Genomic DNA, 19,993 nt, shown 5'->3' with positions numbered 1-19,993 from the left:
GGAAGTTGTGGCGGGACTAAACGCGACTCGCGAGTCTGGTGCGCAGGCTGGCGCTGGTTTGGTAACGCCGTAATGGTGATGGTGATGGTTGTGGCAGTGTTGCAGTAGCTACGGTTTTTGTCAGTGGCGGCGGTGAGGGGACGCGCGTGTGTAACCGGAATGCGAGTGACGGTGATCCGTCGTTTAATGTTTGCGGGTCACCACCGTGAACCGTTCAACCGTTGGGTCAACGACAAATGTTCCACTTCTACACATAATACGAGGTTGTCGACATGCCGCATGTCGTATATTATTGTGTTTGTTCGGTATGGCAGGCTAGATGATCGTGGATGGTGCATCGTCGTTTATCGTGGTTGGCATTGCGCATAGATAACAACATTGTATTAAAATGATCCTACTTCCCAACGTTACTTCGTTGGTCGTTACTGATAAGTTTTATTGGTTAATGGTTAGCAGTTTGGCAAAATTTACATAAAAAAAAAAAAAAAAACTATAATAATAATATATTAGAAATTGGAATTATGGTGAACGAATAAGGATATAATATTATAATAACAATATGATGTTTCTATTATGTTTGCCAATTCAAACGATTTTAACGACTGTTAGATACCTACCATATTTTTTTTTATAAATATCAATTTACATAAATAGATTTTTAAAGAATGTACTTATTTAAATATTGACTTAGATCTTGATTAAATATTTAATACCTTGATATCAATGATTGAATGGATTTTTTTTTTAAAAGCTCAAATTATATTTACCTACATAAATGTATTTTTATTTCTAATCAATTTTTCGTATCAAACTGATTTTTTTTTTAATTCACAATAATACATACAAAATATACACTATAATCTAAGATTCAATAATTTTCTTGAGTAGCATGCTGCATTTTTAAACAATTTTTATTCGCCTTTCTTATTTAATTTGTTCCTTAAAAATGTCGATTTGTCCCCTCTTTAATTTTATTATTTTTAAATAATATGTTTACAGCAAATAACCCCACTTTTTTGCATCAAACATTTTTAAATGTTCACCATGCACTTCAAGAATTTAGGATACTTCAACGACCTACGGTGATGCGAATTTTGCATTGAGCAATCTGCCCAAGCCCAAATCGAGTGTGGTACGGTGAAAATTTATAAATTCTTGTTAAGTGCATAGATTGTTGGATAGATCGTCAATTTTATCTGTCTCGACTCTCGGTAACGTTTAATATTTAATGTTAAATAGTTTAAGTAATGATGTAACTAACATTAACTAAGTATCCACTTATTGGTTAATTCACAAATAGTTATCTTTAAATGTGGCCATGGCTCCAGACTCCAGGATGAGAACCACCTGGCACCAGCCTGAATAAATATCTGGGCTATTCAGTTTGTTGTTATTGTTGTGAATTCGTAACCAATAGTTACTATAATATTGTTATTGAGGATCGCAGAAAGATCGCGCATCTGTTATTCCATGCAATCAGTCATTGATAACATCTTATAGATGTATAGATAGTAATTCTAACTGATAAAAGTGACAATATTTTTGATTTTTTGGAAAGTATAATTGTTGAGAGATGAATGATCTTCTTGTAATAAATATTAATGTAATCAATAAACCGTCAATCATCGTCGCTCGATTGCGATGACAAACCGCAGATGATTTTTTTTACTTTTTATTTATTTACACAAATACGATCACTGAACCATAGAGGTAAGATTATCAATGTTGTTAAAATATAAATTCTTTAAAAAAAATCTTCCTTTTCTTGACACATGTTCAACATGAAAACAATTGTGCTTAATTATATACCTGCTAATATTAATATAATATTAAGATTGTTAATAAGTATAAAACGCATGATTAAGTAGGTGTTAGCATATGATTAGTAGGGTGATTAGTAATACATTGTTAATTGAAAATTTAAGTTAAATTCATTCAATAATTGTCGTCGATTAAAAACATATACATTTTTAAAGAGGCATTCTAGTATAAGCTTCTAAACCTTAATTGATTAGAGCTTAATTTGAATACCTAACCACTAATATTATTATCTGACATGATGAATTACTTGATTTTATAAAATACCTTATTGTCTCATTTCTTAGAATATTAAATTTAAAATGTCTATTAGAATTCATAGAAAATATTCAATGTTATACAAATGAACCTATATTACTAGATTGATTTTTAAATACAAAATATTAATAATGTGTTTTATAAAGAATACTAATTAACAAATCCAATATTATAACATTGCAATTGTATTTTATGAGGACTTTTTTTTGTCATAAATAATTGTTTTGACAAATATACATACTATAATACTTAAATTAAGTTATTTTATCAGTTATCGCTTATTTTCTTTGCAATTAAATCACATAATTTTGTCAACATGCAATTTGTATTCTTTAATGTTGTTATTTCTCTCGAACGTTTACATTTATTTTTCTTAATCATATTATTTATATTAATCATATATTCTGTTAGCTCGTTAAGTTTTTTTTTAATTTCCTTTACTATAATAGTTGGCCGTTCAAAGTCATTTTCAGATTGAATACTTGAATTACAAAATGAATTACTAGAGCATTTGGTTCGGTTGTTTTTATCAATATCTTTTTTAATTTTTTGTATAATTTTTAACCATTCATCTGTATGTTTCAAGCAAGTGGCTAATAATTCACTAAGTTTACATTCATTATAATCATTTAGTTTTAAAGATTCTTTGCTTGCTTTAATTGATTGTTCAACCTTTTTTTTTACAGCGTTTAATTCATTCATATTCATTCCCTTTTTACAAAATTCTTCATATTTATTATTTATATTTAAACTATTTAATAATTCTTCGCATTTATTAAGAGTTTCATGAAACTGTGATTCTTGTTTGTCTATTATATTGTTAAATTGATTTTTATCTTTTTCACTGATTTTATTTATTCTGTAATTTTGCTCTTTTTGTGTTTCATGTATATTCCCTTTTTCCTGGATCATTGTATTACTATATTTTCTGCATAATTCTATAAGTGAATATGATTGTAATAATAATTATTAGTTTTTAATAAGTTATGGTAAAAGTAAAAATACCATTGAAACCTACAATGTAGCAACTATTGCTGATAGTAATTGACTCATGAATTAAGAACTTAAAACTTTCTGATGACTTAAAAATTATTTCCTTTCTTTAAAATGTTGATATCAAACTCCATATTTTTTTTTCTTTAAATTTGGTCTTGTGTAATAGCTAAATATGATTTTTAAATTGTTGGTATTACGATATTCAAGCGTGCACTAATAAATAATAGATTGTACACCTACTGCAATAATAAAGGCCTGCATTTAAATGCTCTACAAATAATTTTTCAACACAATAATGCTCTTTAAAAATTAGAATTAAGATTCCAAATGTTTTCATAGTAAATTCAATCATTATGTTTTCAAAAGTATTATTAGGTAGGTAATAAAAACTTAAATCATCAGTATGTTTGAACGCAAAAAATATATAGATTTTATTTTAAAAAAGAAATAATGTAGAATCCCCTTAACCAAGATAAATTGCTAAGAGCTCAACATTTGGACATTTGCTGGAACTATAGTTGTAAGTGCTAGGTTTTAAGAGTATTCTTACTTTTATCATAACAAATGGATAACTATTTGATAGTTACAAAATATGTAGATTTGTTAATATTTGAAAGTTAGTTAATAGTTAAACAATTTTTTAATTTATATTCATTTAAAAATAAATAAAATGCTTTGATATCTGTAGAAAAGGGACCCTTTTGTGTATTAACATCAAAATAAACACACATTTTAATTTCAATAAATTTAACATACCTAGCTTAAATAGTGATAAACCTTAACAGGGGGAAAAAAAAATATTTTTTTGTTCAAAACTTGAATTTTGAATACAATTTATTATAAAAACAAACATTTTAATAGAAATTAAAAATATATATATATATATTATATATATATTAAACCTTGGCATTTGTGTCACGTGTGACCTACCAATTTGTATTTAGTGTTTCATATATGAGTATCTGATAATATTTTATGTAATTGTTAGTACTGCTTATAGTAATCAAAGAATAGGTATCATAATATTTATATTCAAATAATATAAGATATAAAAATAGAACCTTAAGCCAATCAAAAAATTATACACAGATAATTGAATATATTTGAGAACATTATGCATACTGTAATATATTGAAAAAAATGCATGATGCTAATTTAAAAATGTGGCCACTTCATCCAATAGAAACTTTGTACCAATTATTAGTAGTTTTTAATATTTATTGCATTTTCTAAAGATATTTATAAAATACATGTACAATAGTGCATTTTTTTAATTAGCTTATTTGTTTCATCATATATTTAAAAAAACAATTATATATTGTGACACACTGTAGGTAGGTTATGCACATTAAAACTATTAGGTAATATATAATAAATCTTTATTCATTATTATTTATTTTATTTGTTGAGTTTATCATGGCTTAATAAATAGGTATGATTACAACTTTGTGATACGCATACCACCCTTGCCTCGTTTATTGTGAAGTTCTTCGCTTCTATTACATTCTACTAACGTTGCCAACCAATGAAATGGGGAGATCATGAGAAATGGTTTTGTGTATAGAATAGTGGGGATATGGGCAAACAGGATGAAAACAGTTTTGTTTTATAATCATACCTATTTATTTAGTCATGGTGTTTATTATAAATTTACCTACTGTCCATTAACATAGTAGATCACATGAGACACAAATATATAGAACATCTATTGCTGAATATTATATCAATATATTATGTTGTATTAATTTAAAAAATCATTATAACTATATAATTAAAAATGTTGCATTCTTAAGTTATAACTTTTTATAACTAAAAAAATAATTATTAATAAAATATTAATTTGTTTTTAAATGTAATTCAGTTTTTGAATTTAATTTTAATTTTTCTATCTCAAACATATTTACTTAATAATGCCTACATTCAATTTATTACTAGTCCAGTTTTTATATTTTAATAGAGAACATTGGTATACACATAATGCATTTATTTAATTTTTATTTACGTTTTACTCATTATTTGTTATTTTATTTTATTATAAAATTGTAATTACCATATTTATTGAGTTCTAATGGTTGTTTTGTAGCATTAATTTCCTTATTATTGAATGTGGGGTTGTTTTTTAAATCATTGAAATTCTCAAATTCTATATCTTCTTGTATTATTAAAACAAATACAAGTTCAATGTATTTACTAACACCAAGAAGTGTATAACCTCTATAAGATATACTTTGATCCCAGTTACGTCCTATTATTTGAAATTCTTTAAGCTTAATTATCACATATCCAATTCTTTGCCTCCTGTATACATTTCCATAAAATATTTTTTCTGGCGTTCTAAAGCATTCAACTTTAACAAATGCATTTGTTGATCGACTATATTTGAGTGTAGTTTTGTCAATTTTCCATGTGAACTCTTGATAAAAGTTTATTCGATTTCTACGTGCTGGTAGAGATTTAGATTTTTTAGTTTCATTGAAAACTGTTGTCTCAATTTCAATTTGTCCTTCAATAAGCTCAAACCCAATTCCATATTGAATATTCACAATTGCATTTAAATCATCCGATTGCAACTTATTCATTTCTATTCTTGATAATTATCTAAGTATAAAAAATATAAATACAAGAAGGCATTAAATTATTAGAAATTAAAAAATTGTAGTAAAACAAATTTCCAAAAATATTACATTGGTTATGAACAAAATATTTTTACTAATCAATTAGTACCAAAATAAGAATTTCTTCTAACATAAAGGTGTATTCATAATTGACATAGAGCTAAGGTTATCATATTATGTTGATTTTTTTAATATTAATTAATAGTTTATATTTTACCAAAGACTGTGCAGAACAATTACCTACCAGATATTCTTTATTTTTATAGACATTAATACATTATAAATTCCTATTTGTTTATTATTTGCTGAAATATAAATTTGATAAATTAGTATAATATGAATAATATTATATCGGTCTATGCTATAAATAATATATATGCCATGTTGCGTGTTGCATGAAAAATCACTAAACATTTAATGAATCAATAATGATCTACATAATGGTCCTTTAAACATGATTGAGTGGCCAATAATTAGTCCATTAAATTTTATTGAACAATTAAATTCATCAATTTTTCATGCTATCCGGCAATAGTATAACATAGCCATACAACTCATTCAAATAATTTAATTTATTTTTGATAAGATTAATGCATGATACATATTATTAAATATTTCTTAGAAAATAATTGTATAACATAATTCAATTCAGGATACCTAGTTAATATCTTATTAGTGTTAATACTTTTAATTACCAGACTAAAAATCTAAATTTATAGGGCTTAAATTAAATGTATATAATATAAATATGAACAGTTGTAGTTATATTACCTATTATATGTGTGTATTATTTATATGATTAATCAGATTTCTAGATTTTTGATTACCTAATTTTATGGACCGAAAATGATGTATAGGTGTACACTTTGCAGGCTAATCCATAGCCAAAACCCTCTAAACAATTTCAATTTGTTCTAGTGCATAGACCAATCGACCAGTCTCAAGGGCAGAAGTTATGTCCATGCATACTGTATACAGGGCACAAGCCCTATTATTAGTAAAATTTCGGACTGCATGCATAATTTTACTGCTTTAAACGAAAATTGTATACACTACTATCTTAGAAAAAGCAACATATTGCATATATATATATACAGGGTGATTTTTTAAGCATGCTCGCCCCATTTTTATGCTTAAATTATGCATATATTCAAATTTTGATTTTTGGAATATTTAAGTGTAGTTAAAGGCGATATTTTTGAGTACTTAGATTTTTCACAACTTTTAAGGAGTATCCTGTAGCGATACCAACTTTGGTTTTTCAAATGACAACCTATATGTTTTAAAGCAAAATGTGATTCAGATAATTTTTCTGAAAATTTTGACATATTGCAATCAAAATTCGAACGAAAACTTCCAGAGTTATTCTACTTGAAATACTAAGGAATAAGGATAAAAGTCTAATACTTAAATGCCTACGTTGTAAATGGATACGATAATTATAATTCGGTATACAATATAAAATGTGCTATTGTACACTATTGTTCGGTATTTTATTATAAGTAGGTATACCTATGCTATACAAATATTAACGTTGCCTATAAGGTATAGGTAACATGGATAAAATAAAAAGGATATTATTTTATTCATATTTTCTTTTCTTTTGAAAATTGTCAGATGCAATATTTGGCCATTTAGTAATAAGTAGTGATTATTAACAAATATTTTATTTTTATATTGTATACCGAATTATAATTATCGTATCCATTTACAACGTAGGCATTTAAGTATTAGACTTTTATCCTTATTCCTTAGTATTTCAAGTAGAATAACTCTGGAAGTTTTCGTTCGAATTTTGATTGCAATATGTCAAAATTTTCAGAAAAATTATCTGAATCACATTTTGCTTTAAAACATATAGGTTGTCATTTGAAAAACCAAAGTTGGTATCGCTACAGGATACTCCTTAAAAGTTGTGAAAAATCTAAGTACTCAAAAATATCACCTTTAACTACACTTAAATATTCCAAAAATCAAAATTTGAATATATGCATAATTTAAGCATAAAAATGGGGCGAGCATGCTTAAAAAATCACCCTGTATATATAAGTATAATAATTTAATAATGCAATCAAATTAAACAACAAAATTCAGGAAATACTCATATTTTCTAGCAGCTAATATATTATACAATTTTTGTTTTATAGACCGTAGTGCACTTGTACATTTGTGGTACAAATTGTGTCGTGGTGCATATAATAGGGCCTGACTGTATAGGGTTAAATAAAATATTGAAAGACATAATAAAAACACAAAATAATAAAAATCAATCAAATAATAATATCAGTACCATATTATTAACTAAAATGTTTTAATAAATTATTTGTAAAACCCACATGACCTAATATAATAGTTCAATAGGTTAATAGATCTATGCAATGTAGCAAAGGTAAAATTAATATATCATTATTTTGTATAATATTATTAGGAACCATGCTATAAAGTAATTATTATTAATAAAGGGTTTTAATAGTAGGTACCTATGTCCTATATAACAATAACAATTTCCAAAATATTTGTTCTCTTCAAAATTTAATTTTCAGGAGCCTCAAAATATTTATATAGTTTTAATAAATCAATATTTTTGTCAACTAATTAAATTTTAGTAATATTTTACTAATGAAAAAAAAAATAGTGGCTATTGAAATGAGTATAAAATACAAATGCATAAAAAGTAGCAGGTAGATAGAATAAATATTAATTATGCAATTAATAGGCATAATTTATGAGCAATAACAACTATTTCATACATTTTACTATATTATTTACAAACTTCCTATTCTAATCTCTTTTGTTTAAATAGCTTTTTATATAGTTTTCCTTATATAGTATTTTTATATTTGTATGCATTATTAACTCACTGCTTCTTTGACGTCAAAACTGTCCATTATATTATATGACACATATTAGGTATAATTTTTGTTTAAGTGAAAAATAATACACAATCAACCGTCTTTTGTGATTGGTATTCTGGTTTGAATTTGGTGTTATATATTTATGATATTTATTTATTAATGTATACATATTTATCATATCTTAATGTACCGTAATTGTTTTATATTGGGAAGTATTAATTAATCATGAAACATAGTTATTATATTTACTCTCCAAGTCTTTTTTAATTTCTTGTTGATTGTTAGAAAAAAAATTAAAAATAATCGTTTTTATTACATAATATGTTGACATTAATTTTATTATTTTAGTTTAAATGGATAACTAATCTGAGTCTTTTACTATATTTCATTTAGGATTTTAAAGGTGTTAATATTTACCATTTAAAAACAAATTGGCAATGGATTTCAATTTTGAAAATTGTATTTATGAAGGTTTGAAAAAAATTACAAGTAAGTTTCACTTAATTGATTTACCTTATAATATTTATTTAATATACAGTAGAATAATTTAATTGGACACATTGGACGGTGACTTATTTGTCTCTATTATCCGACTGTATCGATTAACCGAATAATATTTAAAAAAATACTGTTCATGTGTACATACATTATTAGTATTATTATTAATTAATTATCAAAATTAAAAATTAAAAAAAAACAATGAAAATGTTACAAACAGCTGAAAGAATGTGAACTATAGCTTATCAAGAAAATAATCTTGTATATAAGCTAGTCATTCTTATCTTTATGAATTATGTGTGTGGTAATAAGATAAAATTGATTGTAAATATATAATACATATATATAAACGTACAATATTATAAAATATTGAATAATATATAATTATTTTACAAAATATAATAGAGACATAGAGATTAGATAATTACAGTTTCGGTAAGAAAATAAATATGAACTGATTAAATTTAGTCCCTTATAACCGATGGTTTGTCCCAAAAAAACAAAGTTAAATTGGCTAAAATGAATTCATTTGTTCAGGACTCTGACGATTTGTCTCTATAAAGCTGTTGTCCCCTTTATATGGTATCCCTATTAACCAGATTCCTCTGTTACTGTAAATGGTTTTATCAGTTATTATAGTAAACCTATTAGAACATAAATATTCTTAATTTTTTTTTAGTTTCACCTGAAGTAAAAAATAAAAATGAAGAAGAATATTTCAAAGAATTCATGCAGCAAGATGATACAGGAGTTATTATACTTAGGAGATTATCTGGTAGTGAACTACCATTATTTTATACTCCAGTGGGTACCTATAAATTGATGTTTTTATATCATCATCATAAAATAATCTTTTAATATTTTTAAATATTAGCTGTGCATTATTTTGTATATTCTTAGCAAATGAATGAGAAAGTCAACGTTTTTAAAACTCAACTAAGAGCTGAAGCACGTGGTCGTTTTTTTGAAAGAGAGTTGTCAAGATTATTAACTAGTGAAGAGTTAAAAGTAATAATATTAGTTAATATTAATACATAAGTGTACTTCATATTTTTAGCAAAATAATTTTAGTTTTTGTATACATATTTTTATTTTTTATTAAAAAAAAAAACTGATTTTGATATTATTATTAAAAATATATATTATATTTTATTATTAACATTATAGTTTTAAAATATATTAAATAGTAAACTTTATTGAGAACAATATTTCAAATTATTAGTAAAACGTTTTTGAACATATGCTTATTCAACAAATATCTACTTAAAACGAAAATAAAATAAACATAGTTGAGTTCCATAGATTTATCGATTTATCACACAAATTTTTTGAGTGGATTGTACCAAAAAAAAAAAAAATCACAGTCTCTATATGTTGGTATTTCTGGGAATAAAACATGTCCTTTGTCCCAACATTTTTCTTATTATTAAATGATCAGCAAAACTTTAAAAAATGAGTGTTTTATTACTTAATCTGTTAGTCACCTGAAAGTTTAGGTTAAATCCACGGGAATTTGTCACAAGAAGTTTTAATCATGACTAGCTGGGTATAAACGAAAAATTTTGAATCATGTAGAGTCAGTCAGTATTTTTAATGGGCAACAAAGTGCACAGAGATCAGCTATAGTAAATCATAAAAACTGAAAAGCTAATTGTTTTATTTTAAGATCCATATTTTAATTTAGCCAAATTATGATGTTCAAACATTTTTATTGTATAAAAAATTCCATGTTATAACACATTTTTAATTGATCAATATTGTGGATCACTAAAATATTTTTTTAGGAATATTAATTCATCAAATGCTTAATGATTGTTCATACCTGACATAACTTCCAAAATAATTGTTTTAATTTGTTTCAGTATATGTGGTCATTGCTTCAAGAGCATCAAACATCATTAAACGATTTCATTCATAACCAGTACATAAATTATAAAAATTTTATTCAAGTCAAACAGAAATTAAATGATAAATACAAGTAACTATCTCATCACTTTATTGTATTTATTTATATGTTCTACTTTTTTCCAAAAGGATTTAACATCATATACTTACTACAAACAGTGAATTATATATATTTCAGATCGTTTTTCAATCCTTGTATATTTCTACAATTACAAGACAGTAAAATCAAAGGTTATTTATCAATAGATACATTCTTTAATTATATAATGAAAAAAATATGGATAGATCAGACTAGAAATGGACTTTCTCAATATGATTCAAGTGGTTGTGGTTATTTAAGCGAAACGGTAGTATATTTTTAGTTAAAGTTATCATAAATTTCAATTGTTTATAGTGCTTATTTAAAAAGGAATCATGACTAAATAGATAGGTATGATCACATCTTTACTGATACGCACATTCCCCTTCAGACCCAGTCTATTACTCAGCTCTCGGCTTCTCATTGGCTATCCATATTATCAAACTGTTCGACAATATTCCACTTGACCTTTTTACTTCCACTGAGGCAATTTAAAAAGCAGCAAACCGGCATGTTTCAATGTTTGTATTAAATTAATTAATATTAGCAAAGAAATTGTAAAATTGAATTGATAAGATGTAAACATTGTAGTATCGTAGTGATATCATGTAATAATTTCATATTATAAAATATTGGCGCCAAAATTATAACGGCAAATGAAATAATGAGAACTACAGTAGGCGTGGTGCGCTAGAATGAACGAGAACTACATAGTACTGATGTGATCATACCTATCTATTTAGTCATGAAAGGCATTATACCTGCACATATTTTCTCTATCTTATACATATATGACAGTACATTTTTGTTCACTTGTTTCAATTATATGATGTTATTCATATTGATATTAATGTGAACTGAAGATTATCTGTGGTTTATTATTGGTTTTTATATTTTAATTTTAAAGTGAGTTATGGAGCATGTAAAATATTAATATTTGAAAATGCTTATGATTCAAACTTAACAATCAAAACTAACAGCATTCTGATGAGCGAAAACACATGTCATAGGTGTTATTATATTAATGTTAACTTATGCTTACTACCAGAAAATATGACACTTTTATATATTAATTTAAAAAATAATGATAATAAACAAGTTTTATATACTTGTGATACATTTAATTACATATATTTGATTAATTGATTTATTAACTAAAATATTTTTATAATTTTAGGATTTTGAAGCTTATATTTTAGATCTCATACCTACATTAACGCAGTTGAAGAAATTAGAAAAAATATTTTATTCATTTTATTCTTGTATGGTTGTAAGAAAATTTTTTTTTTACTTGGATCCTCTTCGAACTGGGAAAATACAAATCATTGACATCTTATCTTGTGGTTTTCTTGATGAGCTCTTGGAGGTATAAATATATTAAAGATTTTTAACCTTTTCTGGGATATGGACACTTTGATATAAAGTATATATCCACAAACTCCATTCTTCCTACTTTAAATAATGTGTTTTAGACTGTAATTTATTATTTTAATGTTTTAGTTTTAATTGTGACCAATATAAAAATATTATTAAAAATTGTGTTACCTTAGATACAGTTAACAGATGTCAATGTACACCAAAATTTAACTAATTTATATAAAATCATGTTGTGGTTCTTTTGATTTTATATCAATCTTAAATTAAACTGTATCTAATGAGGTCTAGGTAAGTCATTTATATTCTAAAGTCTTTTACAAGAGTTACCAACTCTTTATTCAAGGGTCATATAAAATCTCAATGTTTTTAATGGGTAAAAAGTACATAAATACATATTAATATTTATTTTACAGAAGTATATATATATAATAATTATTTATAAAAAAAAGTTCTTATATTAAACTTAAATATGCTTAGCTATATTACTATGATTCAGGTGCTATAATTGACGTATGTGTGCAATATTGATTTTAAATATTATTTATATTATCTACTGTCCTTGTAAAAATTGTTTTAATTTGAATATCATAATTTGGAGACCCCTATTCAATGTTGTCCACTGAAAAAGAATATTGATATTCGTGTTTTGGACTCTAATATGCTGTATTTAAATGAAAAATGTGGGTCAGTTATTTATGCATTTAAAAAAAAAAAACTATTTTAATAACATAAATTGATGCTTGATTCTATATGAGCTATCACATAATTTAAATAATTTTAAAAATTTATAATTTAGGATTATTTGATAAAAAATAATGTAGATTCAGTTTTTAGAAAAATCCTTAGTCAATCAATTAGAAACCCCCATATTGTAATTATCCATGTTTATTGTGTGATTATATTAAGTATAATAGCACAAGTTTGGGTTTAATTAAAAAGTAATATCTGCATCTATTTTAATATTGTTTAGCTCCGCGAAGAAAATTGGAGTAAGGAATCACAGAAAAAAAATTGGTTTTCTGTTCCATCTGCTCTTAATATTTATTCGTCATATTTAGAATTGGATAAAGATCATAATGGATTATTGAGCCGCCAAGAAATAGCAGGGTATATATAATTGTTTTATTTAAAATGTTTATAAATTGTACTTTACAATTACTATAAATTTATTAAATACAATTTACTGTAAGGGTTGCCTCAAAATGTATTTTATAATACCCATTTAGCAGGATGTCGCGCAGCTCTCCCCATTGAATGCTCTACTAATTGATCATAATACTTTATATTATTTATCAATAGTGACTGGATTTCAATGTAGAGTGCACTTTTTTGGTTGATCTTAGATAATGCCTTCAAAGTACATAATTCGTTTCATGTAACAAGTGTTTCAAAGCTAAAAATTGTATTTTGCATTTTTTGCATACTTCAGCGTTTTTTCATTTTTAATAATAATGAGTAATTTTTTTGGTTTTTAATGCATCTTTGTTCAATATACTATAAAAATTTAGTGTATTTATTAATGTAATCTATTTACAAATTCCAAAAAAAAAATATATATATATATATGTACATAAATAGCATTTTAAAGATAATTTTTTGGGTAAAATGCATTTTTTAGACATTTTTGGCTATTTTTTTAGAGCATATTTGTACAATTTTAAGCATATTTATATCTGGACTACTTATCAATCATAAAGACAAGGAGTTAAAGGTAATAAATACAATATTGTGCGACCTAAGATATAGCAGTGGTAATCTTTGTACCTAATGTATGCTATAGGTAAGTACTAAATACAATGATTATTAATTTTTTTTTATTATTATTATCACTATTATACTTTGAGCTCAAATTTATTACCGTTGACTTCTGGTCTTAATAATTGATAATATGTATTATGATCAGTGTAGCAAATGCTAGCTCTTACTTTTAGTAAGGAGAACTGTGCAAACACTAGATGAATATTATAAAATACATTTTGGGGCAAAATTTAAGCTTGCAGTACAGTATAAATTGATGATAAATTGATTTGAAAAGTGTAATATTTTTTATCCCGATGCATAAAATTCCTAATAGCCAGAGTATCTACTAACTAGATATTTACACACTAACAATTCTCAAAACCATCCAACTTTTAGAGGCTATATCTCGTCAAAGGATTAAATAAAAATGAAAATTTAAACGTGAAAATGCTTAAAACAAATAGCCTTATTAGCTTATGAAATTTAAAGTATAGGTTGTCATTTGAAAATCATAAGTTAGTGGTTTATTTAATAAATATAAGGGTGAAAATATTAAAAAATCATATAGTTCTAGAATATCATGGATCTATAAGCATGTCACATATTTACCAATTGTTAATATTAAGGCTTGAATTATTGTGTATCAAAATAATATATAGTACTAAAAATCTCAAAACTTGTGAATCAAAAACTTTACTTATATCCCTAATATCAAGAAAAAAATATTTTTAAATGTATTTAATAAATACTTTAATGCAATTGTATGAAACTTAGATTAAAACTTTTAAATTAAAGTAACTTAAATTTTGTTTTTATTTTTTATATTAGTTGTAATGAAAAAAACTATTTCGGAAAAATAATATTGGTTTTATAAGAAATAACTTTTACAGGGGGCCCATTTAAAAATAGGCCCAGATACCCACATAAGCATAATCTGGACCACAAGTTTTGATTTATCAAAATTATTTATTTTAAATGTATGGTTTTATGAGTAAATAATTAAGTAGTTAATTTAAAAAAAAAAAATAGTGCATTAAGTACAGTATCTTAAAAATAAAAAACAACGTAACAAAAACAGACTAAACTACAATACCCATACTATACTCATCATACATTGAATTTTAATACCATAATACATTTTTTTAAATTGGTATTTCAATAAAATATTTGATATTTCAGCCAATAAAATAGTATGCTTATAATTAATATCTTGATAAATATTAATAAAAGCATGTTATAAATCCAAGCCTTAATAATTATTATAACCTATCTCTGTTATATAACCTAAAATGATTTTACATTAGTAAATAGTAGTATTATTCAGACAATTTTAAACTATAAATACCAATTTTTTCTATAAATTATAATCTGATTTAGATCAATTTTATGCCTGGTGCTTAATAAAGGGCCCAAGTATTAACGCTGTTAAATGTTCACAAATAACTTTTTCACATTGTTAATGAAACATATCATTTTTAATGGTTTTGGATTTAATAGTAGTATCTCAAATTAAAAATGTAGCTATTATTTATCAAATTATCTATCTTTTAACCATATAAATTTGTTATCAATGTACAGTAAGGCTCTCCATTCGGTTTCATATGACATGCAATTGCTGGCTGTTCAATTATCAAACTATTTTTCTTTCATTTGATTAATCATAGAGTACGGCTCAGTAATTTAGAACTCTAATCAATCTAACTTAATTAATATATTGAACATATTCAAAACTGACTTTAACGTGAGCTAGCATATAATACAAACAAATTATGTACATCTATCAAGCAACTAGCATTTCAGTTTAATACTGTATCTCTTGAAAAAATAAAAAAATAAAATTTTGTGCTCTGACTTTACAAATTACTAAAATTTCAAATTGACCATCCAGAACTACTGAGTCAAGTACCTTTTATTTTCTTTAATATTAAAACTTGTGTATCAAACATTCTATATAAATACTTAACGACAGAACTAAAGTTTTTTTTCAATGATTAACAGAATGCTAACTACATAAAATGTATTAAAATATTTTTACTTCTTCAATGATAACTAAACCAGGTTAAAATGTTTAATTGTTTCCATAAATAGTTATCTTTTAATCTAATAATTAATTTAGTCTTAAATTTGTACAATAATTAATTGTTTTTTTTATTATCAACTGTACTGAACCCAGTATGGGTATTTATTATCTAAATTAAAAAATAAAATAAAATTTTTTGTTCCAAAAATATATTTTTGAAGAAGTTCTGTAATACTAAACTTATTGATGTAGGTGGCTTCATTTAATGGAATAAGTGATATGTTAAGTCTAAACTAAATGTACTTTCAAATATTATCACAAATGTGTATAAAATTAAAAATTCAGAATTTAAATGATTCAAAGTATTTATTAATAATTTGTACACAAAATTAATATATAAACCTAAGTATATAGAGTTGTTAATAATGGTAAATTTGTTTATTATAGATATAAATCAGGTGCTTTCACTTCAGTATTTTTGGATAGAGTGTTTCAAGATTCATTTACATATGATGGGGAAATGGACTACAAGGGTTATTTGAACTTTGTTTTAGCTACAGAAAATCGGCATGAACCTCAATCTTTACGATATTTATTCAGATTTTTAGATATAAAAAATCAAGGATACTTGGATGCATTTACCATCAACTATTTTTCTAGGGTAATTTTTTTGTATTAACATTAAGTATGTATCCAAATTGTGTATTTTTATTTTTATTTTGTAAATAAGTTTATAATTTTAATATATTAACAACTTAATTTAGTTTGCTTTAGGTATGGTTTAAAATAACTTTAATTTCAACTACTTTTGTGAAGAATGTTTCCCATTTTTTTTTAATGTTATTGTGATTTAAGTTTTATAATTGTTTGAATATTTCAATCATTACAATATTTACATTCATACATTACTATCATATATTTTTTTAAAGAATTTTTATGTATTGAAATCAAAATTCTATAAAGTAGTTTTTGAGTTATTTAACTTTGTGTTCTAAAGATAAGAAGACCATGGCTTAGATTTATAAGATATCTGGTCTAGGATGGACTTAAAAATATTAGTCATTATTATTAAGAAGACGCTACCTACATGTGTTGTCTCCGTCTACAAGTGCGTAACATTGCAAAAACTGTTTCGCGCGGGAAAGAACCGAGAAAGATACAGTTATAACTAAGAAACGAAATTTTCACCACATAAAAAGGAGAATTTTGCCTGTTCAATAACATTTTTTATTTTTCGATATCACTTATACAAAAAATTTTTTTATTGTTTTATAATACATTAATTTTGTGTTTTTTAAGCATGAATAACTTTTTTTGCAGTTCTGATATCGAAAAAATAAAAACGATATTGCACAGACAAAATTCTCCTCTTTATGTGGTGAAAATTTCGTTTCTTAGTTATAACTCTAGCTTTCTCGGTTCTTTCCCGCGCGAAACAGTTTTTGCAATGTTACGCACTTGTAAGACGGAGACAACACATGCGGGTGTAGCGTCATCTTAATCTATAAACATAAATAGTTTGTAAAAACGATCTAAGTATCATAAATATTAGATCCAATAGTACATGAAATTTATAAATTTGTAAAATGATTTTTAAGGAACATTATTTAGTCCAAACATTTTAATAACTAGGAAACTCCATGTTTGAATTTTGATTTCGGAATGTTAAATTTCTCAAAATAATTATCCACTAAATAATTTATAGCAAATAGGGGGTTCTCAATTAAAAAACTTAAGTTTTTATCGCCAAAAGACACTCCTTAAATGGTACAAAAAAATCTTAAGAATTTGAAAATATGGTCTTTGAGTATATTTAAAGATTCCAAAAATCAGATTTTGATCAAGGGGACGCTACACAACCATTTGTTTTCTCCGTGCATAACATTGCAAATTTACGCTCAGTAGATCACGTTTAGCTCCTTTAGTTTAAAAATTGAGTGAGTCAACCTATTATAGAACTTGATGTTAAAAACATTATCTGTGTTTGTATGTGGGTGTTTTACGATAGTTAAATGTTCTAGCATATGCGTTTATAAAAAAGCGTAAATTAAAAATACTCTTAACTCACTTTAAAACTAAATTATCGTTAAAAACCCACTTAAAATCACAGATAATTTTCTTACCATCAGTTTCATAATAGGTAAATTTACTCTAATTTTTAAACTAACGGAATCAAACTTGATCTGCTTAGCGTAAATTTTCTATGTTACGCACATGTAAGACAGATACAACAAATATGTGTGTAGCGTCCTATTAAGTTCATAATTTAAAAAAAAAAAGGGAGATAAGCATGCTTAGTGAATAACCCTGTATAAGTTAACAGTTTAATTTTAATATGTTTTGGTATTGTATGAAACACTAATAGTCAAATATTTAAAGGTTATATCAATCGACTTGATAGTTTAAAATTATGTTAGACAATAAATAAAATATAAAACAGGTTAAAAATGCTGATAAATTGAAACCCTTATCATTAATGAAATCAATTTGTACTATGATTGTTGACATTTAAACTGATTACACTATTTTTACTTACTGTATTGTTTGTTTAACTTCTAAATTTCTAATTGAACTTGAATCTTGAATCTTGATCATGAAGCATGATATTGTATAGTGATATTAAATTTTCTAAGAATCTTACAGAAATCAAACTATTTATATCAGAACTTTTCGGTTTCAAATTTATTTTATTAGATGTTGAGATTGTATATACATTTTTCTCTAAATTTAATCTATATTTATTCATCAATTTAGTTTTCGTACAGTAATTGGTTAGATGTAGTGACTAATAAGTTATACAAGATTTTAATGTTTAGTTTCAATTTATATTTTAAATGTTTATGGACTTTTGTCTTTAGTTCTTAATTTGTATTATTTTATCACACTAGACGTTTAATTTTAAATTTTAGAATTTAAATTTTACTTATGATAAATTAAAGTATTATCAAATTGATATATATCGAATACATAAAAATAATGGACATAAATTATAAATTTTTATACATTATTACTATATTAAATAGTGTACTAGTTCTGAAATATTAGTATTATGTTTTAACTAATATTTGTTTTTTTTATAGGCTGTTGCTGATCGATTACCGAAGGAGCAACAACAGATGGTTTCATTGGATGATATAAAAGACGAAATATTTGATATGATCAAACCAGAAAATCCAGCTAAAATAACTTTAAAAGATATCATATGCAGTAAGATGGGTCATATATTAGTAAACATTTTGATAGATTTTAATGGATTTTGGTCTTATGAGTTCAGAGAAACTCTAACTAATAATCGTATCCCTGACAATAACTTCAATGAAAGTTTTGTTACACATTAACACATCACAAAATTAAACATATTTATAAATTAAATACTTAACTATTAATAATTATTGTATAATTTATAGTGTAATTTAACTTTTTATAACATTTATGCCATTTTATAAATTCTATACTTGTATTTTACCAATTATTCAAGAATGTTAAATGTACGGTAAAAGATACAATATGTTTGTATAATAATTTTTTTAATAATCTTTACATCAAGGTTATAAGTAAACGAATAATAATATATATAAATAAAATATACTATAATGCCTTACTATTGATTATAAGCATTAGTTAAAAATATTTATTTTAACATGCTCTGAATATTGCATTTCAGAGCACACCCAAACTTTGGTCTCAAATTTTCAGTGTATGTGCTTCTTTTCCTTTTTTATATTTATATTTTTATTTGTGAAAAAAAATAGGTGTACGTGAGGTAGGCCTCGCTTCTGACATTCAATGGAATATAATATATCGCACCTTAATTTCCCAAACAAATCACCTT

At 24.8% G+C, this 19,993-nt stretch overlaps 1 protein-coding gene across 5 annotated transcripts; it reads left to right on the top strand.

Moving 5' to 3' along the window:
* The first annotated feature begins 199 nt into the window (after positions 1 to 199).
* LOC107166167 (serine/threonine-protein phosphatase 2A regulatory subunit B'' subunit gamma-like) lies at positions 200 to 19,775 on the top strand. 5 transcript variants are annotated; one of them, XM_089218029.1, is made up of 10 exons: positions 200 to 352; positions 8,936 to 9,031; positions 9,720 to 9,844; positions 9,941 to 10,048; positions 10,903 to 11,018; positions 11,124 to 11,292; positions 12,202 to 12,390; positions 13,372 to 13,508; positions 16,609 to 16,822; positions 19,242 to 19,775. In XM_089218029.1, exons 2-10 carry the CDS (start codon positions 8,980 to 8,982, stop codon positions 19,497 to 19,499), a joined length of 1,368 nt encoding a protein of 455 aa, XP_089074155.1. In that variant the 5' UTR covers positions 200 to 352; positions 8,936 to 8,979; the 3' UTR covers positions 19,500 to 19,775. The 5 variants fall into 5 exon arrangements, with proteins under 5 accessions (XP_089074155.1, XP_089074153.1, XP_089074151.1 ...); XM_089218027.1 differs by lacking the exon at positions 200 to 352 and adding an exon at positions 1,005 to 1,132; XM_089218026.1 differs by lacking the exon at positions 200 to 352 and adding an exon at positions 1,301 to 1,710.
* Positions 19,776 to 19,993: the final 218 nt, after the last annotated feature.

This window comes from Diuraphis noxia, unplaced genomic scaffold, assembly GCF_037042655.1.
Source record: "Diuraphis noxia isolate RWA-SAM2 unplaced genomic scaffold, SU_Dnox_SAM2 contig0001, whole genome shotgun sequence".
NCBI lineage: Eukaryota > Metazoa > Arthropoda > Insecta > Hemiptera > Aphididae > Diuraphis > Diuraphis noxia.
The sequence above is the reverse complement of the archived record's forward strand: the minus strand, read 5'-3'. Positions and strand labels throughout refer to the sequence as shown.

Bases quoted from the DNA above. Each gene is read 5' to 3' on its own strand.
- LOC107166167 (XM_089218025.1), top strand. From the start codon at position 1,656: ATGATTTTTTTTACTTTTTATTTATTTACACAAATACGATCACTGAAC. The intron at 9,845-9,940 runs GTGGGTACCTAT...GTATATTCTTAG, and splicing joins TACCATTATTTTATACTCCA to CAAATGAATGAGAAAGTCAA. The intron at 10,049-10,902 runs GTAATAATATTA...AATTTGTTTCAG, and splicing joins TAACTAGTGAAGAGTTAAAA to TATATGTGGTCATTGCTTCA.